The following is a 25452-nucleotide window of genomic DNA, read 5'->3' on the forward strand; positions in this document are numbered from 1 at the left end:
GGTGGGAGCGCCGTCGGCAGTAAAACAGCTCTATTTTTAGTGCCGCTTTACCGTCATTTTAGCGACGGTATTCAGCCTCTAGCGGGAGGTTTTAACCCCCGCTAGCGGCCGAAAAAGGGTTGAAAGCGCAATAGCGCTTTGCCGGTGGTATAGCCGCGCTGCCCCATTGATTTCAATGGGTAGGAGCGGTTTAGGAACGGTGAATACACCGCTGCAAAGATGTGGCTAGCGGGACTTTTTTCACCCTCCTGCCAGCGCACCGCTCCAGTGTGAAAGCCCTCGGCTTTCACACTGGAGTGAAAGGGGCCGTTTTTTTCAGGCGCTAAAAATGCGCTATTTTTAGCGCTGTAGCACCTCAAGCACTCCCCAGTGTGAAAGGGGCCTTAAGGTGTACTGTAGGAAGATTCCTTGCTACACTGGAATGCATACACCTTACTTTACTTGTGTTTGAGTCCTTTAGCTGTACAAGTTTTTCTGTCTCAGGGTGTTGCTGAGCTTAGAAACAAAGAGATGCAATGTTTGTTAACAATTATTTTTGATACTCCCGTACCTACGTGATAATTATGTTACTTGATGTGTTCTATTTATACTCTCAGGTGGTCTTGAGGTTTTTGCTTGGTCTTGTCGTTGTTTTAAAGAAAGTCCAGTTTGGGTAACCACAAACTTTACTCATCAGATTCCTGTGTTCATTGTCTTTAAAGTGGGAACAGATGGGAGCCACAAGTAGACCCTGGTTCTATAGGCTACGGTGTCCAAGCCACCTCCACCATGTTATGTAACACCCAGTACAAAAAAGGGTCAGTTGTTATTCTGTGTCTTCCAATGTAAACTTTATCCATAGAGATTATGTGTTCACTAAAAGATTGTACATGAGATGTTTTTATATTGAGCCATGTATCGTCCACCTGAACCAATAAGGAGCCAAGGAGTACGCAGTGAAACGTCTTCAACAGTACAGTACAAGCGCACTTGAATATGACTAACTGGTACTCACTGTACCCTAATCTTGATAAATGAGGACCTTCTCAGACAAGATTTGTTTTCTAATATGTTACACCATCTACTCAGATTAGCGAATAGCACCATACGTAAGAGAACTTATAATATAATAATATAATATATATAATATATAAATATAATATAATATAATTTAATAATTATAATATAATAAAATATAATTATAACAAGGAAAAACTTGCTATCATGTTTCAGTCCATCATGCTCACCATTCCTGCCTACTTAAGCTGTCCAGACCAGAGGTTCTCTGCCTTCGCCTTGGTCAACATCACAGAGACTATCTCCTACGTTCCTGTTTAAGACTTGCTTTGCTGACATCCCTTCTGGCTCCAGATCCTGCTTGCTGTTCCACTACATTGATCCCTGACTTCTGGCTAGGCTGACTATCCATTCCGCTTACTGAACTCTGGCTATGTTTTGACTACGTTTGTTCTTTTTACTTTTATTATTAAACAAATGTGATTTACCTGTACTTCTGTCTCGGTCTGATTTCATGGTTTCCGACAATTAAATAGGCAGAAATACTATAATTAACTTACAGATAACTTTGCCTCTTAACAATGAAGTGGCTGTATAAAAAAAAAAAAAGACCAAAACACTAGATTGCCCATTTTAAGTCAATGGTAAATGGGCATTTTATTTTCCATTTTTCAATTCTAGCATACAATTGCTGCTACAGAGAAATTTGGAGTTATGAAACCTATCCTTGTTTTTTAAACTGAATATGTCTAACTTACTAAAGGTGTCAGTTTAATTTTAGCCTGAGTTCAGTGCACAATTGAAGGGTTTACGACAAAAAATAGGCAGCTCCACTATTTTCAGTTTTATACCCTTTCTTGTTGAGAAAATTCTGCTCTTCCCATTGGTGCAAAAAGGAGGCAGCTACGAGTGTTAGTTCCAGCGTTCCACGACAGGTGGAGCTGCCTGTTTAGATAATTGGACGGAAGAACAAGGTAGGTCCAAAATATTAAAATTTGCCTTCCTTTATAGAAAAGATAATTTCTATGCAGTGGTGAATCATGGATTCATGGTAAAAAAAATGTGGGTAAAAAAAATAAAAAAAAACTTCAAACTCAAGTTGAAGAAACATTTTAAGCATTTTTTTTTTACTTTCCCAAAAGTTACTAAAACTGGAGCCGCCTCAGTATTGCTGCAAGCCCTTCAACTAAGTTTATAAAGAAATGATATTTTCCTAAAACTGTTTGGGCATTTAAAGCAAACATAAACTAGTGAACACTTTTATAATTCAGCTTCAGTGTTTCCTATGCACCTTCTGGCCATGGAGCTTAGAGAATTTCTGCATCTATGCATATGCAATGATATCATTTAATATGCTTGTTCTGTGGCTGCTAAACAAAACTCACTACCTTGCTTTTCTAGAGGTTGATGTTGTTCGGGTGCCCAAAGGCAAAATATGTTTTGACCTTCAGAGTCTTGCCACTTTTGCATAGCATCCAAAGTATCCTAAGCCCCTGCATGGACAGAGGATGCATAAGAAACATACATGTTCCATTCAATTGACTACTAATTCCAAAAACACCATGGAGGAGATTTATTAAAACTGGTGCACACAGAATCTGGTGCAGTTATACACAGGAACCAATCATCTTGTAGGCTTTATTGTCAAAGCTTAATTGAACAAGCTAAAGTTACACAACTGATTGGTTACTAGGCACAACTACAACAGATTCTGTATGCGCCACTTTTCTTAAATCTCCCCCTATGAGTTTCTTTGGATAAAAAAATTGCCATGTAGATGTCTTAAGGATTTGTACAGGCACAACAAATGATCGCTGTATTGTTTGTAACATAATTATCTCCTATGATTTAGTTATTTCAGGTAAAATTCACATTATGGCTATTAGATGTAGCTGACGGTCCTTCTATGATCATTCATTGACCAAATGCTTCTGCATGGCAAATTCTTTATACATAGACCCTAATATCTCTATAAAGATACACTATTACCAAAAGTATTGGGTCACCTGCCTTAACATGCACAGGAAATTTAATAGCATCCCGGTCTTAGTTTGTAGTGTTCAATATTGAGTTGGCCCACTCTTTGCAGCCATAACAGCTTCAACTCTTCTGGGAATGCTCTTCACAAGGTTTAGGAGTGTGTCTATGGGAATGTTTGACCATTCTTCCAAAGAGCATTTGTGAAGTCAGGCACTGTTGTTGGATGAGAAGGCCTGGCTAGCAGTCTGCGCTCTAATTCATCCCAAAGGTGTTCTATCGGGTTGAGGTCATGACTCTGTGCAAAGTTGGGAGCATGAAATTGTCCAAAATGTCTTGGTATGCTGTCACCTTAATGTCATGTACACAATCAGACTTTGACAGCAAATGTCCAACGGAACGAATCCGCTGGACAATTTGATCGTGTGTGGGCTTCATCTGACCTTTTTTGTCTAAAAATCAGACGGACTTTAGATTTAGAACACGTTTCAAATCTTTCCGACGGACTCGAGTCGAAAAATCAGTTAGTCTGTATGCTAGTCCGACTGACGAAAACCGGCGCTAGGGCAGCTATTGGCTATGAACTTCCTTATTCTAGTCCGGTCGTACGTCATCACTTTAGAATCTGTCGGACTTTGGTGTGATTGTGTGTGGCTAAGTCCGTTTGTTCGGAAAGTCTCTCGAAAGTCCATCGGGAAGACCGTCGAACCTAGTCTGCCGTAAAGTCCGGTTGTGTGTACACGGCATAAGGGTACCCTTCACTGGAACTTAGGTGCCAAGCCTAACCCCTGAAAAAAAAAACACACCACCAAATGATTTGGACCAGTGCACAAAGCAAGGTCAAAAAAGACATGGATGAGTGAGTTTGGGGTGGAGGAACTTGACTGACCTTCGCAGAGTCCTGGCCTCAACCCAACAGAACACCTTTAGGATGAATTAGAGTGGAGACTGTGAGACAGTTCTTCTTCTTGTCTAACATCAGTGCCTGACCTCACAAATGCGCTTCTGGAAGAATGGTCAAACATTCCCATAGACACACTCCTAAACCTTGTGGACAGCCTTCCCTGGAGAGTTGAAGCCGTTATAGGTACAAAGGGTGGGTCTCAATATTGAACCTTACAGACTAAGACTGGAATGCCATTAAAGTTCATGTGTGCGTAAAGGCAGGTGTCCCAATATTTTTGGCAATATAAGCGTAGATTGAAGAGATCAAGAAGAACAAAGAAAACTCATTTAAGATAGAAAAACCATAAATATATTTTAGGCATACGATAATAAACCATATAAAGCATTGTTACTAGCATAAAAAGCAACATTAGAGAACAAGCAAGTTATTTTGTAGACAATATGGCATTCTATTATGTTATCATGCAGAACAATAAAATAGAAAGCATATTTAGTTTTAGCATTCACTAGTGGGCAACAAATAAAATTTCTCATCTGTGCATGCTGGGAGAGGAAAGTCTTGAGGGAATAAAAAAATAAAATAAAATCAGCAAAATCTCCAAAAAAATCAAAAAAAATTATATAAAATTGGGGAGAAAAGAGAAAAATATAAACAAAATTGAAATGTTGTAGTGACCATTCCTGGGAACTTACTCAGAGTCTTTGTTCCATAACCGTCGTCACCTAATCCAGGGATGTCCTGCCCAGCAGTACCCAGAGAGTGAGCAATGAGAGAGGAAGAGGAGGCGCAGAAGAGGAAGGAAGAAGTCAGTGGAGTTGAAATGGATACTACCATGACAGACCATGCAGAATAAAAACCTGGATCCATATTATTTTAATTTCTCAAATATCCTAGTATCATGTATTAAGATTTTGGACAAACAATGCAGAAACAGGGCAGTAGCAATGCATTTATTGCACCATTATCAGAGAGCAATCACCTTGGAGAAGGATGACCCTGAAATTCAAGCACGTAAGACAAAAGATTTAGAGACTGCTTGACCAAGCACAAAACCTTTTTACACACTACTGTAATGTGCCATGAAAAGGCAATATGAAAGCTTGAGGTTTATCCGTACTTTTTTGATCTGAGGGCAAAAAAATACAAAATTGTTTGCTATAATTTGAATAATAGATTCACCTAATAAGAGTATTGTCTAATTAGCATTTTTAGTTAATGTATGCTCTAAAAAAAAAAAAGAGTTTATTATTTATGTTAAATTTTGTAAATAAATTTATGTTAAATTATGTAAATAAATATTTTTTCTATGTATTTGTTTTTATACATATTAAAATATTTTTTTTTTTAGAATGATACTCTAAAATTAAAAAAAATATAAAATTTGCAAAATTCTCGTTATGCATGTAGTTAAGGCAATACATTCTCAAGCAATATTCTCCTAAAAGAATGTGCTAAAAATGATAATGGTTCCCATCCCAGATCATTTTAAATATTTGGATATAACTTTGTTACGCTCTTAGACAAGGATGATTTATTAATGCTACATTTTCATCGGGTAATCATTTAAATATTACAAATTAACTTAATAATAATTCACAGTGTTAAAATAGTGTAATTAAATTTTGATTACAAATGTAAATTGCATTTCCTTTGCCAAGGTTTTGCACTTGCAGCTAAGTCTCCAAATAATTCAGCAACATCCATTTACTATTCAAGAAAATATGTTTTTTTTTTCTTCTTCCAAGGTCATAAGCTTCCTGGACAAAATGCTATATATATAACGCAGGCAGCCATTTTGCTAGTGTAACCCATGCAACCCATCAATTCACTAGGGCAGGTGACATCACCCTGTGTTTAATTGGGTTCTTGGTGAATTGATGGATTGAATATTGGATCAGTTCACAAAATGGCCAAATTCAGATTTCAGAGATAATTTTACGGTTATTCTTATACAGAATATCTTTGAAAGTAGAATAGCCAGTGGATCCAGGTTGTATTCATGCACTGGTCACAGTAGCAATGCCTTGCCTACCTACCAGTACTGTATGCCTAGATGTGTGGAAGGGTGAGAGGGAGGGTTACGTGTCATGCGTGTCACCCATTACTTCTGTGCCACACGTGACATCATCTCCAAGGTTCTACTTACGTTCAGGGTCACTTGTTTCTTGATCACTCTGCTCCTTGTTCTTGTAGAATGGGAATTTTCGTGAAAAGATGAGGTTCTTTTTACGCTTGTCATTGAATGACTGTGAAGGAGAGAAGGCATGGGGGCAAAAACAGGGGCGTCTAATTCTTGTCACACTCATGCTGACAAAACTAGTCTGTAAATGTGGATAGAACTACAGTGACCAAATCAACTTCTGGGAAATCATTTTTAAGTACCATATTTAGGTACAATTGTTTTTTTTTTGTTTAATAGGTTTAAGGCATGTACATTTTTTCTTTTATAATATATATTGGACTCCAGGACAGGTAAGTGTCCTAATATAAAAAATCAGCAGCTACAGTATGTGTAGCTGTTCACTTTTCATTTTTGAAAGGGGGGAGGGGGGGGGGCGGAACACCGTTTTAAATAGAAAAGGTAAAAATAGAACATTTTTCAGAAAAAAATAAATTTAAAACGTAAGTAAACCCATAGATTTAACAGTTTCAAAAAAGTTACATTTCCGGCACATGCCGGGAATGTAACTGTCACATTGGATGTGTTCTCAACCAAACTGTCAAACCATCCAATGGCTGGTGTCATAACTGATCACATGTGCAGCATCATGATAGCTGATGATTAAGACCCCTTTCACACTGAGGCGCTTTAGCGCTAAAAATAGCGCCGTGAAACAGCTGCTCCATTCACTCCAGTGTGAAAGCCCAAGGGCTTTCATAGTGGAGCTGTGCACTGGCAGGGCGTCAAAAAAAGTCCTGGCAGCAGCTTCTTTGGAGCGCATTAGGCGGTGAACTCACCACCCCAAAATCACCCCTGCAAAGCCCCACTGCAGCGGCGTATTGCGGGGGGGATTTAACCCATTTTTGGCCGCTAGCAGGGGTTAAAACCGCCCTGCTAGTGGCTGAATAGCTCAGTTAAAACAACAGTAAAGCGCCGCTAAAATAGTGGCACTTTACCGCTGACGCCCAGGGCGGCGCAGTGTGAAAGGGGTCTTAACAGAGGTGTTGGCAGCTTCCTTGCTTGAAAACGATAGGGGGGTTTACTTCCACTTTAAATCTTTTCACTTGAAATATGTTTTTTTTTGCAATGTTTTCTTTTCTCGGAAATTAGTCATGTCTAATATGACTGACAAGCTACTTTAATTACAGTTATTGATTTGTCTATAAGCTTTCCCATTTTCAGTCATTTCAGTGGAATGCTTTTAATGTTCCACAAATATATATACTCACATATCATACTGTATGTGCTTATTACGAACTACTCTTATATTTTTTTGTTATAAACTATTTTTACCTTGCTCTATTTATATTAAAGCACAATACGGGACCGAGCAAAATCCACACTCAATTTTTGGAACACAAATCAAGTATTTTTTTTTATACTAGTAAGAAATGCCAAATATTAAACCGGATCTAAATTGATATGACATTTATATATATATTATAATGTTTCATATTAAAAACAAAGTTACATATATGTAACAGAGGTTACTGGTAACGTTAATGCAAAAAAACTAAATATAGATTTTGGTATATGCAATATATATATATATATATATATATATATATATATATATATATATATATATATATATATATATATATATATATATATATATATATATATATATATATATATATATATACTGTTGTCTCTGGTTGTAAAAATGTACCCAAAGCAAATTTTTTATTTTTTTTTGGATTATGATAGCATTTTGAATTTTAGGAAAACTCAATATAGTTTACTTTGAAGACTCATTATTCAGAAATTTTATTATTAATTTGACTATATTTAAATATAGAAAGCTTTAAAGCTTCACGTTTTAGAATAATTTTCACTTTCTCACATCTTTTGCAAACTATTCCTTGTTAACTTTCTGTCACTGAAGTTAGGCACCACTTTTACATTTCAAGCATATTTGATCTTCAAAAAAAAAAAAAAAAAAGTAAAGTAAATTAAAATAAAAACAAAGAAATTCATGGATGCTAATTTGCCCGTTCACCACTGAGACTGTGCATAAAAGTAATATAAGAACAAAAATTTCTTTGACTTTAGCAAAGACGTTTTAGGGTGCCATTTAATAAGAACACATTGCTTAGGTAGGAAATCTGTATAATTGCTGTGTTGTTTATCGACTAATAAGAACAACAATACAATGTGACCCTTGTATCCAATTTTCGAGCTTTCAAGGCATCAACTGTTTTGGCTTGATCTAGCTATTCTGTTCTCAATGTATTAGCATTAATAAATACAATTTTGTACAACTCACTGCAAGTTTTGAGGAAGAATATTAGGGGTACCTCGCGCCACTACACTTGGAAAAATCACGTGTATAATATTTTAAAAGGGGCAAATTAAAAGCTGCTCCCCAAAAGTGTAGGAGTTCCTATACTGTGAAAAGTGGCCATATGATGAGACGCTACTAATGTGTAAATACTTCAATGAAAAGCTGCTAACTCGTATACAATAAAGTGCATAGTTACACAATCGCCATTTCGTACACCTATGATACAAAAATAATAACGCGCAGTGTACTTGAGCTGAATAGTGAGTCAAAACAAATAGCAACACAATAAAAATTAACAATAAATCAAACAGTAATTTTAAGAATACAATTCTCTGCGCCCGGAGTCCACCCTATTTTGAAGCCTATTAGAACCTCTGGCTCTAATTGGTGCTTCAAAAAAACTCCCACCCCACTGTAATTCGTGCGGCTGGCGTCCTGAAAGGGGCCGTACACATGGATAGGGGCTGGCGGTGGCATGGATAGGGGAGACGCGCCCATGCGTCCTTAATGTCTTCAACATGGTAAGCTGTGGGAAACCATCACCAACTTGAATGTATTAAATACACCCAGAAGTGCTCAGTTTGGATGTCCACTAACCAGAGGACCATGACCCCTTTAGCTAAAAAGAGGGTCAAATAACGCCTGGTTTAGATCTCTTTTATTCCATTCCGGCACACCTCAGGAGTTATTCATATGTCTCCTCTCTCTCCTCCTCTCCACCATAGCACCGCATAAATGCAAAAAAAAAAGGGGGAAGCAATAGCGTAATACCGTTTAATAAAACATAATAAGTAAAAACAGTAAATGGCTGCTTACATTTTGATGTGCCTATCACCCAGCCCGAAGGATTATCTGCATAGATTTAGCTGTAAACTGCCGCTGCCCAGCTCACACTCAAGGGCCGGCGTGCGTTCCACTGCTGAGTAACAAGAACCAGCACCCTGGGGCCCGGAAGTGACGTGGCCAGAATACTACGCCTCGACGTACACCTGGCTTACTGATGAAGTCAAATGACTACGCCTTGGCATATGTTTCGTCATGTTTCGTCATTTGACTTCATAGACTTAGCTGTAAACCGCTGCCTCGTGCTCAAGGGCTGGCGTGCGTTCCACTGCTGAGTAACAAGAATCGGCACCCTGGCACCCGGAAGTAACATGGCTTGAATACTGCGCCTCGACGTGCACCTGTCTTCCTGATGAAGTCAAATGACTACGCCTTGGCGTATGTTTCGTCATTTGACTTCATCAGGAAGACAGGTGCACGTCGAGGCGCAGTATTCCAGCCATGTTACTTCCGGGTGCCAGGGTGCCGATTCTTGTTACTCAGCAGTGGAACACACGCCAGCCCTTGAGCACGAGGCAGCGGTTTACAGCTAAGTCTATGCGGGCAATACTTACTGCCGGTTGATACGCACTTCAAAATGTAAGCAGCCATTTACTGTTATCAAACGGTATTACGCTATTGCTTCCCCCTTTTTTTCTTTCATTTATGTGGTGCTATAGTGGAGAGGGGGAGAGATATGAATAACTCCTGAGAGGTGTCCCGGAAGGGAACAAAAGAGATATAACCCGTTATTTGACCCTCTTTTTAGCTAAAGGGGTCATGGTCCTCTGGTTAGTGGACATCCAAACCGAGCACTTGTGGGTGTTTTTAATACATTGAAGTTGGTGATGGTTTCCCACAACTTACCATGTTGAAGACATTAAGGACGCATGGGCGCGTCTCCCCTATCCATGCCACCGCCAGCCCCTGTCCATGTGTACGGCCCCTTTCAGGACGCCGGACGCGCGAATTACAGCGGGGTGGGAGTTTTTTTGAAGCACCAATTAGAGCCAGAGGTTCTAATAGGCTTCAAAATAGGGTGGTCTCCGGGCGCAGAGAATTGCGCTTGGAGCCCACCCAGGTGTGTTAGAGTAGCAAATGAATATTCACTATTCTCACGCTGAATCGCCTCTCCGCCAATCAGGAAGCGTGGGTCTGAGACACGTTTCCCGACTGGCCAAAAGGAAAATCGGTCTGATTGGCAGCGGAGGAGGAGGAGGGTGGAGACAGAAGCTGCCAAGCAGGGGAAGGAGAAGGTGTTTGTGATGCCCGCGGAGGAGAGCTGGGGAAGCCGCCCGTGATTGCCTACCGTGGATGAGGTAAGTGCACCAACTGACCGACCAACCGTCCAACCTGACCTGACCATCAGCCACCACCGAGACTCATGATATATAAGAAATAATGAACTGTATTCTTAAAAGGACTTTTTGATTTATTGTTCATTTTTATTGTGTTGCTATTTGTTTTGATGCACTATTCAGCTCAAGGACGTTGCACTTTATCATTTTTTTTATCATAGATGTATGAATTGGCAATTGTTTAGCTATGCACTTTATTGTAGACATGAGTTAGCAGTTTATCATTCAAGTATTTACACATTATTAGCGCCCCCTCATATAGACATGTTTTGAGCAAGGTAAGATTAGATATAGCTGGTACCACTTGCACTAGGTGTCCTTTCCGCACTGTCAGTTTTCCAACTCCCTCCCCTCCCGTCCTAAAACTATAAAAAAAAAAATCGAATTCTATAATCAGCCCCCTCCTCCCTCCGGATTATGCAATGCCAATACAATAAGGTCATCTTTTCACAGACCATGTGACCCATGTGGTATGGTTTCGAGATGGTAGGGGGAGCCAGAGGGAGTCTGGCAGGTGCGTATCGGCAACCTTTTGTTATCTAACTTAGCTTAGGGACCAGCAGAGGAAGGGAGTGACTATAAAATATTTTTTTTCCATGGAAGGCTCCTCCCTCCTTGGTTCTCCCCCCCTTTGATTCCTTAATGAATGCTCAGCCCCCCAGCTACATCACTAACCTAGTCTTAAAGTGATATTAAAATCTTGTTTTTTTTGTTTAAAAATAACAAACATGTTATACTTACCTGCTCTGTATAATGATTTTGCACAGAGCATCCTCCTCTTCTCTGGTACCTTGCTGGCGCTCCTGCCCCCTTCTGCCAAGAGCCCCCACAGCAAGCAGCTTGGGGGCACCCGAGTGGCTGCCCTGTGTGTCCATTCAGACACGCAGCTGTGGCTCGGCCCTGCCCCCTCTCTCTCTCCTCAATGGCTCACTAATTGATTGACAGCTGCGGTAGCCAAAGGCGGGAGAGTCCCGGACAGGCCGAGGTTCTCGTGCAACATCGCTGGATCGAGATGGGGCACAGGTTATGAGTATTATGCCCTGTACACACGGTCGGACTTTCCGACGGAAAATGTGCAATCGGAGCTTGTAGGAAATTCCGGCCGCGTGTAGGTTCCATCAGACAGTTTCCATCTGGTTCTCAAATTTTCCGGCAACAAAATCCGATTGCGCAAATTCCGACTGTGTGTACACAATTCCGATGCACAAAGTTCGTGCATGCTCGAAATCAAGCAGAGCAGCACTGGCTATTGAACTTCATGTTTCTCAGCTCGTCATACGTCTTGTACGTCACCGCGTTCTTGACATTCGGGATTTCCAACCAACTTTGTGTGACCGTGTGTATGCAAGACAAGTTGGAGCCAACATCCGTCGGAACAAAACCATGGGATTTTGTTGTCGGAATGACCGATCGTGTGTACAGGGCATTAGGGGGGATGCTGCACATTGAAGGGTTTTTTTTTCTCTCTTAACCCTTTAACGTTCTGCTCCACTGTTTGGTAGCGCACATTTTGAGTCACGCTAACTCATTGAAAAATGTGGACTTTAAAGGGTTATTGCACATTAAGAGAAAACACCTTCTGCCATTAGAACCACTTTAAAATCTCAAACAAACTGTTCTCTTTGCTCCTACCAAGACCTCCTGCTCTCCACCTCCCTTGTCATCTACTCATATGCTCCCCTCTAGGACTTCTCCAGAGCCTCTCCCACCCTCCGGAATTTCCTAACCCAATCTGTCCAACTACCTTCATCCACTTGTCCATTTTTAGGCGATCTTTAAAAAGCCTTCTCTTCAGGGAAACCTATACCCCTTCTACCTAACAGCTGTACTTCTACTTTCCTCATCAGCTTGTGCCCCCCACCGTTATTCCCTTTTGTACCACCTGACCCTCCCTTTTAGATCTTATGAGCAGGGCCCTACTAACCCTCTTGCCTTGAATCGTATTGTAACTGTACTGTCTCCCTCCATTTTGTAAAGCACTGAACAAACTGTTGCCCACATATAAATATTGTATAATGATAATTATAATGCTCAGTAAATATTCACTTTGTTAAGTGAACAGTCTCAGTTCCTCAAGTAAATCAACCCCGCTAAGTTAGGTTTGTAAGTTACACTATTGCAGTCTTTAGAGTGGTTGTAAAGGCTGAAGGTTATTTCCAATCATGCATTCTATCCACAGTCGTCCCCCCTCCCTAATATTCACCTGAGCACCCCCTAGATTCAGTGATGTGCAAGGAAGTCTTGGTTGTCCTGGGTTTCTCTCTCTCCTTATTGGCTGAGATGAGCAGCGGGAGCCATTGGCTCCCAACACTGTCAATCACAGCCAGTGAGCCAATGAGGAGAGCGTGGGGGTGAGGCCAAGTATGTGCCTAGAGTGGGGCTCAGAAGCGAGCACGCACCAGTGACCCCCATAGCAAGGGGCTTGCTATTAGGGGATCTGGTCAAGAGGGAGGAGCCAGGAGCGCCGTCAGGAGACCTGAGAAGAGGAGGATCGGGGGCCGCTCTGTACGAAACCATTACACAGAGCAGGTAAGTATAACATATTTGTTATTTAAAAACAAAACAAAACACTGAACCTTTAATTTCACTTTAAAGAACAGGCTTTTCTCATCAAAGAAGCTAAGGAAAGCCTGCAAAGCATGTAAAAAGGAGCACAAGGCTGCACCTGCTGGCTTAAAAAAAGAACTGCAACAAAATAAAATTGTGCACAAAAAGGCACTGTCTGCTGTGTGTGAATACACTCAGAGCTGGGGGCAGGCAGCCCATAGAAGTGGATGCGGAGGCAGCGGCTGCTGATATGCTGGCAGAAGCAGGTACACTATTACCTTGGATTATGAGCATAATCCGTTCCAGAAGCATACTTGTAATCCAAAGCACTCGTGTATCAAAGCGAGTTTCCCCATAGGAATCAATGGAAACTCAGATAATGCTTTCCAGTGTCACTGCTAGTGTATGCAGTACTGCATGTGGCCAGAGGTGGGGGGGGGGGCGCTGGAGACATTTGGAAACACTCAGAGATGCTCAGAGACACTCAGAGACGCTTGGCGCCCCCGCATCTCTGGCCACATGCGGTACTGCACACCCCAGAGGCTTGAATCCTGTTTCTCTTGCGAGACAACGCTCGCAAATTCGAGTCAGAATTTAAAAAGAAAAAAAAGGTTGTATTTTGCAATATGCTTGTAAACCCGCATTACTCGCAATCCAAGGTTTTACTGTACACCCATCTAAAAGCATTCAGATCTGTGCACCCGCCCCCTGCCCACGTGTCATATCCTGACATGTGATTGTGTCTGTGCAGCCACGGCATTTGCTTCACCTTCTATTGGTCGCCTGCCCACAGCTCCGGAGTGCACATGCAGTAGACGGTGGTTCAGATCAGAGGACAGGTCTGATCACCTGGTCTGAACGAGGCCTGAGGGCAAGTTTTTTATTTCTATAATATCAACTAAAATAAAGTGTACTAAAGCCAAAACCTTTTTGTTTCTCATAGAGCTGGTTAGAACCCCTGTCAGATTTTTATTGCTGCTGCTGGGGAGATTGCCGCTCTTAGTTTGTGCTGGTGATCGTGTCCACTGGGACCGCTAGTATGACAAACTCTACCATTCTGAGATGTCACAAGGACACTTGTTCCAATGTCAACTGTCTAAAGCAGTAGTTTTTAAACTGTGGTTTGGGTCTGGATATGGCTTTTACTTGCCTTTACATGACCCTTTGTGCACTGTTCTTTCCACAGATATGAGGCACTACCCCCCCCCCCCCACTGACACCAACAATGGGGCACTATTCCTCCCACTGACACCAACAATGGGGCACTATTCCTTTCACTGACACCAACAATGGGGCACTATTCCTTTCACTGACACCAACAATGGGGTCCTATTCCTCACACTGACACCAACAATGGGTCACTATTCCTTTCACTGATACCAACAACGGGGCACTATTCTTCTCACTGACACCAACAACGGGGCACTATTCCTCCCACTGACACCAACAATGTGGCACTATTCCCTTCACTGATACCAAATATGGGGCACTATCCCCCCCCCCCCCCCACTGACACCAAAAATGGGGCACAATTCCTCCCACTGACACCAGCAATGGGGCACTATTCCTCCCACTGACACCAGCAATGGGGCACTATTCCTCTCACTGACACCAACGATGGGGCACTATTCCTCCCACTGACACCAGCAATGGGGCACTATTCCTCTCACTGACACCAACGATGGGGCACTATTCTTCCCACTGACACCAACAATGGGGCACGATTTTTAACACTGATACCAAAAATGGGATACTATTCCTCCCACTGATACTAACAATGGACACTATTCCTCCCACTGACGCCAATAATGGGGTACTATTTATTTAACTGCTTGCTGACCAGCCGGCGTCATCTTACTGCGGCAGGTTGGCAACCGTTGTAGGTAAACGTCGGCTTGCGGGATCGGCATGCACGCGCACTCTGCACTGCGATGACCGCCGGCCATGAGCGACCGCGAGCACAAGAGGAAGAACAGAGAAGTGTGTGTGTGTAAACACACTTTCCTGTTCTGAAAGGAGTGACAGATCGTGAGTTCCTATTAGCTAGGAACCACCATCCGTCACTTCCTCTAGTCAGTCCCCTCCCCCTTCAGTTAGAATCACCTACCAGGGAACACAGTTAACCCCTTGATCGCCCCCTAGTGTTAACCCCTTGCCCGCCAGTGACATTTTACAGTAATCAATGCATTTTTATAGTACTGATCGCTGTATTAATGCCAATGGTCATAAAAATATGCCAAAAGTGTCTGATGTGTCCACTATAATGTCGCAGTCCCGATAAAAATCGCAGATTGACGCCATTACTAGTAAAAAAAAAAAAATGCTGTAAAGCTATCCCCTATTTTGTAGACACTATAACTTTTGCACAAACCAATCAATATACGCTTATTGTGATTCTTTTTTTACCAAAAATATGCACATCGGCCTAAACTGAGAAAAAAATTTGCTTTTTAAAAAAAAAAAAATGAGGATATTTATTATAGCAAAAAGTAAAAAATATTGTGTTTTTTTTTTTCCAAAATTGTTTATAGCACAAAAAATAAAAACGGCAGAGGTGATCAAATACCACCAAAAGAAAGCTCTATTTGTGGGGAAAAAAAAGCACGTCAATTTTGTTTGGGTGCAGCATCGCGCGACCGCACAATTGTCAGTTAAAGCGACGCAGTGCCGAATCGCAAAAAAATCGCCCGGTCGTTCAGCAGCCAAATCTTCCGGGGCTGAAGTGGTTCCATGATACCAATGAGGGAGTACTATTCCTTTCACTGATAACAAAAATGGGGCACTATTCCTCCCACTGACGCCAATGATGGGGTACTATTCTTTTCACTGATACTGATAATGGAGTTCTATTTCTCCCACTGACACCAATGTTGGGGTACTATTCTTTTCACTGATACCAATAATGGGGTGCTATTTCTCCCACTGACACCAATGATGGGGTACTATTCTTTTCACTGATATCAATAATGGGGTGCTATCTCTCCCACTGACACCAATGATGGGGTACTATTCTTTTCACTGATACCAATAATGGGGCGCTATTTCTCCCACTGACACCAATGATGGGGTACTATCCTTTTCACTGATATCAATAATGGGGTGCTATTTCTCCCACTGACACCAATGATGGGGTACTATTCTTTTCACTGATACCAATAATGGGGTGCTATTTCTCCCACTGACACCAATGATGGGGTACTATTCTTTTCACTGATACCAATAATGGGGTGCTATTTCTCCCACTGACACCAATGATGGGGTACTATTCTTTTCACTGATATCAATAATGGGGTGCTATCTCTCCCACTGACACCAATGATGGGGTACTATTCTTTTCACTGATACCAATAATGGGGCGCTATTTCTCCCACTGACACCAATGATGGGGTACTATCCTTTTCACTGATATCAATAATGGGGTGCTATTTCTCCCACTGATACCAGCAATGGAGCACTATTTCTCCTACTGACACCAATGATGGGGCACTTTTCCTACTCCTAATGCCAAAGACGGGGCATTGTTTACTCCCACTGACACCAGGGCATTTTCTACCCCCACTGTTCACCATCCAACCCCTCTAAAGTCTAAGGACAGTAAACTGGCCCTTTGTTTAGAAAAGTAGGAGACCCCTGGGCTAAAGGGTTTTTCTTTGCTTTGGTGTGTATTCCTCTTACTTCTTAGCCCCTGTACACACGGTCGGAGATTTTGCCAACCAAATCCGTCGGATTTTGCCCGTCGGATTTAGTCCGACGGATTGTGTCGGAAACTGTTGCATACACACGGTCGGGCCAGGTTGGCGAAAAATCCGATCTTTCAGAACGTGATGACGTAATTTCGTTACGATGGGACTACATGCTCTACACATGATCGGATTAGGTCCGACCGGCCCAGTTGGTCGGGAAATATTTCCAACCTGTTGGAAAATTGGGTCGGACGGAGATTCGGACGGAATCAGTCCGATGCATACCACACACAGTCGGATTATCTGACGACACGGTCCGATAAGACGCATTCCGACAGATTCTCCGACCGTGTGTACAAGGGCTCATTCTGTGTAGAGGGAAGGATGTGAAGGAGAATCTCTCTAATTGGGAAACAGATGGTAAAACCCCTCCCCCCAAAAAAACTGACCAGCATTTCTTCTCTACTCTATCCAAAGTGCAGAACGTTTTGGCTTTGGATATGCTCTCATTGACAGCATGGCTTGCTAGGCTGGAATCACACATTTAATTGGACAGAATCATTTCATGGTTAGATCTCTGTGGAAGTGGTGAACATTTTTTTTTTTAGATGCTAATTTTGTTGGTCAACCAGCAGTCAGGATAAATACATTTCTAGTAAATTTGTTTGAAGAAAATACAATCCACTGTGGTTTAGGGAAAGCAGCTGTGCAAGTTTAGATTAGAGCTATCAAAACAGGTGTAATTTTGAAAAAAATAAAAATAAAAAAAAATAAAAAAAATGCCTAATGCATGTACCCTCATTTTTACATCAGAAATTATTTAATTTTTCCTACTATTTACTCAAATTCAGCCAAAAAAAAATCAGTAAACTGAAATTCTGATTGAATATACTGCATGTAGATATAATAACAATGTAATGCATTTTTTAAATAATAATATTTTAGGTGGTGATATGAGGAGCTACTGATATATATCAGTCAAGTTTAAAATATATCTAAAGGCAGAAAACGTAATTTATTCGTTTTGGAAAGAGTAAGGAATGTTTAAAAAACAGATTTTTTTTTTTTATGGTTTTAGGATTTTTAGGGTTTTAACCTTTCATTTTTATTTTTTAACATTTTTATGGTTTTAACCTTTTACTTTAAATGTTTTTTATGGCTTTAACATTTTAACTGAAAATTTGTATAGCCTCAAACACTTTTTTTTGTACTGAATACTAATTATTATCATTATTATTATTAATAATAATAATGATGGTAATAATTACATGTTTCTATCTTTTAAGTGAATTATTTTCAAAAATAGTCTTATTTATGTATATATTACATATATAGCCATCCTTATTATTGTTTATTTATTTTTTAACCATGATAAAGGGGGAGCTTGTTGCTCCCTGACACGTATTGGCTGTTTTATGTGATCACATGATGAATCATTAAAGTGATTTGGAACCTTATATACCTGTTTATGTTTTTTTTTTTTTTTTTTTGTCTGGCGCTCCTATTTGCTTTTACATTTGGGATTTTTTCTTTATTTAAAGACTTTCAGCAGAAACAAAAATAACGTGAGTTTTTTTTTTTTTGCTGTCTGTGACACATTGTGGAAATTTCGATTTACTTTCTGTGCTGTAGACACATCAAGAGGGAATAAATCTCTTTAAAGTGAAGAAAATCCTTTCTAAAGCCTTGTACACACGATCGGATTTTCTACAGACAAAGGGTCATACCTGGATTTTGTCTTGCATACAAATGGTACACAATTGTCGGCCAACAAACACAAACGTAGTTATGTACTAGACATACTACGAACCAATAAAGAGGAAGTTCAATTGTCAGGCGTCGCCCATTGGGCTCCTTTTGCTAATTTCGTGTTAGTAGAAGTTTGGTGAGTGTTGATTTGCGCTTTTCATTTTGCGCTTTTCATTTAGTTTCTGAACGGCCGTTCTTCAACCAGACATGTTGCAGAATCGGAGGAGATAACGTGTTATTTATTATTGGCCTTGGAGTTATTGCTTTGGCCTATGTCCAGTCCAGGAACAGGAGGAGGAGGAGACCAAAATTTGGTTGGTTTATTAATCATGACCAATTATGTCATATGCCTTTGCTGCGGGAGCTCCAGGAGAATAATCCAGATAATTTTTGGGAATTATCTACGAATGACAGACCCCTGCTTTCACCAACTCTTGGCATTGTTGCCCCCCTATATTAAGAAGGAAGACACATGCAAAGGGCTTTTATTTAATTTTTTGGTTGAATAATGATTTGAGATGGTATATTTTCTATATTTATTGGATGCATAGAATGCACTTTTTGGTTAAGTTCTATTGGCAGATGATAGCATGTCTAATTTTATTTGTTTTCTTTTTTTAATGCACAATAAATTAATTGTGTAGAATAATACTTGGCTATGTGTTTTACTTCAAATGACAGTTTGGGAGTAGGCATTAAAAAAAAAATACAATATAATATTAACAAGGGACACCAACATAGTTGTATCTTTGATCTTAAAAACTACAGGATAATGGTGTTGTGGTAACTTGCCCAAAAAAAAGAAAAAAAAAAGCATAATAATATTATTCTTGATATCACTAGAAAATAAAAGCCTTTTAAAATACGTTTTGCAGAACTCCATCAGTATCACCAGCAAAGCAGCTTCATTATTATCCCATTAAAGAAGAAGAGAATTGTGCGCTGCATTTGGAGATTTCATAATTTGCCGCGTCATGAATGTTAATTCTCCATTATAAATGCTAGTTTACAAGACCGATCGCTTCCGGCTCGTCCTTGCTTCCGAGCATGCGTGTTTGTACTGTGGACTTTTGTCTGACGGACTTGTGTACACACGCTTGGAAAAATCCGACAGCAGACATTTGTCCGTGGAAAATTTTAAAGTCTGCCATCCAACATTTGTCCACGGAAAATCCAACAACAATTGTCCGATGGAGCGTACAAACGGTCAGATTTTCCACCAACAGCCTGACATCACACATTTCCCATTGGAAATTCCGATCGTGTGTACCAGGCTTTAGTCAGTGTTTACTGGTACAAGTGAAAGCTTCCCTATCTGTGTTCTGTTGACAACTCAAAATTCTGGATTTTCCCTTACTTTCCAGTATCATCGACAATGGCCATCAAGACAAATATTGAGGGTATAGGGCAGTGATGGAGAACCTTGGCACCCCAGATGTTTTGGAACTACATTTCCCATGATGCTCATCCACTCTGAACTGTAGTTGAGCATCATGGGAAATGTAGTTCCAAAACATCTGGGGGGCCAAGGTTCTCCATCACTGGTATAGAGTAAGTTCAAGATAGAATGGGGGAGCGTTAATACACCTGTCAGGCTTTACAGCTCTCTGTGTCCCCACTGGGTAGATTTGCCATCTCTGTTTGCTTAGGAAACTGTTGACATTGGGACAAAAATACACTGTCAAAAGTATTGGGACACTTGCCTTTACACGCACATGAACTTTAATGGCATCCCAGTCTAAAGGCCCATACACACGATACGAAGATCAGATGGGAAAATTCGTAAGGCAAGCTGTCTGCAGATTTTCAGATCGTTAGTAAGGCGCTTTTGACAGCCGATTTCACTTTTTCGTTAGACAAAAGCTGGAAGTGCAGACTATAAAATGTTTGTCGGATGTGAACGCAACGTCTGATTTTCAGATGGTCAGTATAGAAATCGTCACACAAAAGTCCAAAGTACAAACACGCATGCTCGGAATCAAGGAACGACCAGGAAGAGTTTGGTCTTGAATACTACTGTTCGTAATCTAGAATTAACATTCGTGACGTGGCAATTGATGAAATGTCAAAATGCAGAGCACAATTCTCATCTTCTTCTTTAACCGGTTCCCGACCGGCGCACGCCGATGTACGTCGGCAGAACGGCACGGGCAGGCATATTGGCGTACAGGTACGTCCAATCTTCAGTGCTGCCCTGCCATTGCGAGTGCGCGGCTGGCGGCGCGCTCGCGTGCCGGTCGGGACCCCCGTGAGTCCGGTCGCGGGTCCCACGGACTCGATCGCCGTGGGCATACCCGTGATCGTCTCATGGGGCGGCTGAATGGAGGAAATGGCGTGTAAACAGCATTTCCCCATTCTGCCTAGCAACTAGTGACGCTGATCTCTGCTCCATGTGATTGCCAGCCCCCAACAGTTAGTAACACACCCCTAGGAACACTTAACCCCTACACTGCCACCCACTGGTTAACCCCTTCACTGCCAGTGTCATTTACACAGGAATCACTGCATTTATATAGCAGTGATTACTGTATAAATGACAATGGTCCCAAAAAAGTGTCAAAAATGTCCGATGTGTCCGCCGCAATGTCGCAGTCACAATACAAAATCGCTGAACGCCGCCATTACTAGTAAAAAAATAAATAATAAAAAATTATTAATAAAAATGCCATAAAACTATCCCTATTTTGTAAATGCGCAAACCAATCAATAATCGCTTATTGCAATTTTTTTTTACCAAAAATATGTAGAAGAAAACGAATCGGCCTAAACTGAGGGAAAAAAAATGTTTTTTTATATATTTTTGGGGGATATTTATTATAACAAAATGTAAAAAATAATGCGTTTTTTTCAAAATTGTCGCTCTATTTTTGTTTATAGCGCAAAAAATAAAAAACGCAAGGGTGATCAAATACCACCAAAAGAAAGCTCTATTTGTGGGGAAAAAAAGAACACCTATTTTGTTTGGGAGCCACGTCGCACGACCGCGCAATTGTCAGTTGAAGTGACGCAGTGCCGAATCGCAAAAAGTAGTCTGGTCTTTGACCAGCAAAATGGTTCCGGTCTGTAAGTGGTTAATGGGATAATAACGAAGCTGCTTTGCTGGTGATTCTGATGGAGTTATGCCAAACGTATTTCAAAGGTATTTGTTTTGTAGTGATATAAATAATTTTAATATTATGGTTGTTGTTTGATTTTTGGGGGAAGTTACCACAACACCATTATCCTGGAGTTTTTAAGAAACAAAAAAATACAACTATGTCGGTGTCCCTTGTTCATTTTCCATTATGCGGTTTTTAATGTAACTGCCTACTCCCAAACTGTCATTTGAAGAAAAACACATAGCCAACTATTATTCCACACAATTTTTTTATTGTGCAGATAAAAAAAAGAAACAGGAATTAAATTAGAGATGCTATCTGCCATCCAAATAAAAATAACTTAACAAAAAAGTGCGAATCAACGCTCACCAAACTTCTACTAAAGGGCGACGCTTGAGAAATTAACTTTCTCTTTATACACTCATAGTACGGCACTACGTTCGTGTTTGTCGAACGACAATTTGCGGATAGTATGCTAGACAAAATCATGCACACGCCCCTTTTGACAAAAATCAGATGCTCAGTCGTACAACGATCGAAGCCTGTGTATGTGGCTTTAGTCTGTAGGGTCCAATATTGAGTTGGCCCACCCTTTGCAGCTATAACAGCTTCAACTATTCTGGGAAGGCTGTCCACAAGGTTTAGGAGTGTGTCTATGGGAATGTTTCACCATTCTTCCAGAAGTGCATTTGTGAGGTCAGGCACTGATGTTGGACGAGAAGGCATGGCTCGCAGTGTCCGCTCTAATTTATCCCAAAGGTGTTCTATGCGGTGGAGGTCACAACTTGACTTTGTGCAGGACAGTCAAGTTCCTCCACCCCAAACTCGCTCATCCATGTCTTTATAGACCTTGCTTTGTGCACTGGTTCAAATCATTTTAGTTCCAGTGAAGGGAACTTTTAAGACATCAGCATACCAAGACATTTTGGACAATTTCATGCTCCCAAAGTTGTGGGAACAGTTTGGTGATGGCCCCTTCCTATTCCAACATGACTGCGCACCAGTGTACAAAGCAAGGTCCATAAAGACATGGATGAGCGAGTTTGAGGTGGAGGAACTTGACTGTCCACCTAGAACACCTTTGCGATGAATTCGAGTGAAGACTGCGAGCCAGGTCTTCTCATCCAACATTAGTGCCTGGTGTCACAAATGCACTTCTGGACGAATGATCAAACATTCCCAAAGACACACTCCTAAACCTTATGGAGAGCCTTCCCAGAGGAGCTGAAGCTGTTATAGCTGCAAAGGGAGGGCCAACTCGATATTGAACCCTACGGACTAAGACCGGGATGCCATTAAAGTTTATGTAAAGGCAGGCGTCCCAATACTTTTGACAACTTAGTGTAGATAGGAAATCCATTTTTTTTAGATAAAGTATTGTTTATTTGAATCTTCAACACATTCTACATAATACATGATACCCCTTTCCACTCTCCCCTGACCTATTGCTTAGTACACTCCACAGGAAAATCCTGTTGCTACAGGCTAAGGAGGTAGGTGAAATCTTGCAATGTGTACACCTGTAATGCCGCGTACACACGGGCGGACTGTATGGCGTACTTAGTCCGTCGAAACACATTTCAGCGGACAATCCGTTCGTGTGTGGGCTTCAGCGGACTTTTTCAGCGTGCAGTCCGGCGTACTAAGTATTTCGGTTTTTTCGAAATTCTGTCCGTCGTACTTTGGTTTCAGCGGACAATACGGTCGTCAGTATGCTAGTTCCACGGACTAAGAATGGCGCATGCCCAGAAAGGATTTACACGGCGGAAGGGTGCTTTGCTATGTCTTGGACTTCCTATTTCTAGTCCCGTCGTACGTGCTGTGCACGTCATCGCGCAAGCTTTCGACGGACTGTTTGTGCATCCGTGTGTGGTCAAGTCCGTTCAGTGGAAAGTACGACGGACTGTCCGTCGGATTGTATGACGAACTAAGTACGCCATACAATCCGCTCGTGTGTACGCGGCATTATGCCTACAAATTTCACAAAGGAGAAATTTACTCTTATGCCCTGTACACGCGGTCGGATTTTCTGACCGAAAATGTTCGATGGGAGCTTTTCGTCGGAAATTCCGATCGCGTATAGACTCCATTGGACATTTTCCATCGGAATATCCGTCGCACAAACATTGAGATCCGGTTCTAAAAAATTTCCGACAACAAAATCCGTTGTCGGAAATTCCGATCGCGTGTACACAATTCCGACGCACAAAGTTCCACGCATGCTCGGAATCAAGCAGAAGAGCCGCACTGGCTATCGAACTTCATTTTTCTCGGTGTTGTACGTCACCGCGTTCTTGGCATTCGCAATTTCCGACCATCTTTGTGTGACCGCATGTATGCAAGACGAGTTTGAGCCAACATCCGTCTGAAAAAATGTATGGATTTTGTTGTCGGAATGTCCGATCAATGTCCGATCGTGTGTACGCGGCATTAGTGTCGTAAGTGAAGGTAAAAGCTCAAACAGCAAAAAAATAAATAAATAAATTGACAGGGGTCCTAATTATTACCTACACAATCCAAGACTGAAAAAAAAAAAGTTTTGGCTTTGCATACACTTTATTAATTGAAAGGAAGTGTTCAATTGTTGGGATGTCAAAGTGTGTAAGTGCCCTAATACCAATTGTAGGATCAGAGGTGAAAGAGATGCAGGAAATACAATGACCATTCAGCGGAAAAGAAAGTATGCTATGCCTAAGAATAAAAAAGAAATGCATGCTGATGAAAGTCACGTACAAAAGCATAAATAAAAAAGGAAATAAAGAATGATGAATGTTTAAGGACTAAAAACAAAATGAATGAAGCTCAGCATAAAACATGTTGCGGCATGCATGCACATAAATCAACATAACCTAAAATGGAATTTTAAAAAAAATGGCCATAGTATGATCTGACTATATATGTGTTCTTATAATAAGAAAGTTTCAATAGGTCTTTGCTACAAAAATACTATCAGTCAATAGCGATTCATTATTTAAAGTAACACCATGTACAAAATACGGCACAGAAAAGACAACATATCATGTAATAATCATCATATTTTGTCATAATAATAATAATAATAATAATAATAATAATAATACTCATAATACAGTATAAATGTTTAGAAAGTATTACATTTAATATTTAGGCATCATAATAATAACCTATCATAATACAGTGTTAATGTTTATTTTGTTATTATTTCTTTGTTATTATTTATGTATATGTTATATATTTTCAATTTTAGACATATTTATTTTTTATTTTATTAAATATTTTTATTATTGTTTTGAATTTGCTTTAAGTAACAAGACATTCACTTGCTTCTTTGAGTTGATATAACATTTTCCTCTAGAACGGCACCCTAGTAAGATCCAGCGCGGTGGCGATTGTACTCGTACTAATAGAAATACGGAGGACTCCGGCTGTTGACCTATTCTTCTGAAAATGCCAGCCGCCTGCCATCTCGCTAAGTCACTGTTTTCACATTTTTCTGAGGGGCGCCGACCAAAAACAAGTCTGCAGATTTTGAGCTCTGAATTCATTCCACCCTAAATTGCTGTATAGTTAGGTTGCTGTATAGTTAGGTAATATATGATCTTGTTTATATTTAGACTTTTTTTTTTTTTTTCTAGCCCTGATGAAGGGAGAGTGGTTTGCCAAACACATTGGCTGTTGTTTGGTGAATCATTTAAGCTGCTTGGTCTCCTTAAAGCAGAACTTCACCGCATCTGAGCAACACAGACCAAAAAAACACGTGCGACGAAACGCGTAGGACGGAGCCAAGTGCTGACCTCGTCGTGTCTCAGTGATCCTGGAAGTGCAGGGGTTATGTATATTGCCGGCAAAGAATTTGTTACTGCTTTGTGTTCAAATCGATTTTTTCAT

At 40.7% G+C, this 25452-nt stretch overlaps 1 protein-coding gene across 2 annotated transcripts in view; it reads right to left on the reverse strand.

Moving 5' to 3' along the window:
* LOC143927370 (disks large homolog 2) overlaps positions 1-25452 on the reverse strand; it is a 1494912-nt gene that overhangs the window by 95988 nt on the left and 1373472 nt on the right. The window contains exon 5 of one of the 2 annotated variants that reach the window (XM_077451405.1): positions 4573-4618. In XM_077451405.1, the coding sequence (XP_077307531.1) occupies positions 4573-4618 (46 nt within the window). Of the gene's footprint in view, positions 1-4572; positions 4619-6026; positions 6127-25452 lie in introns of both variants that reach the window. The other variant, XM_077451406.1, reaches the window with a different exon arrangement.

This window comes from Lithobates pipiens, unplaced genomic scaffold (genome assembly GCF_037356315.1).
Source record: "Lithobates pipiens isolate NorthernLeopardFrog02 unplaced genomic scaffold, aLitPip1_a1.2 Scaffold_23, whole genome shotgun sequence".
In the NCBI taxonomy this organism is placed as follows: domain Eukaryota; kingdom Metazoa; phylum Chordata; class Amphibia; order Anura; family Ranidae; genus Lithobates; species Lithobates pipiens.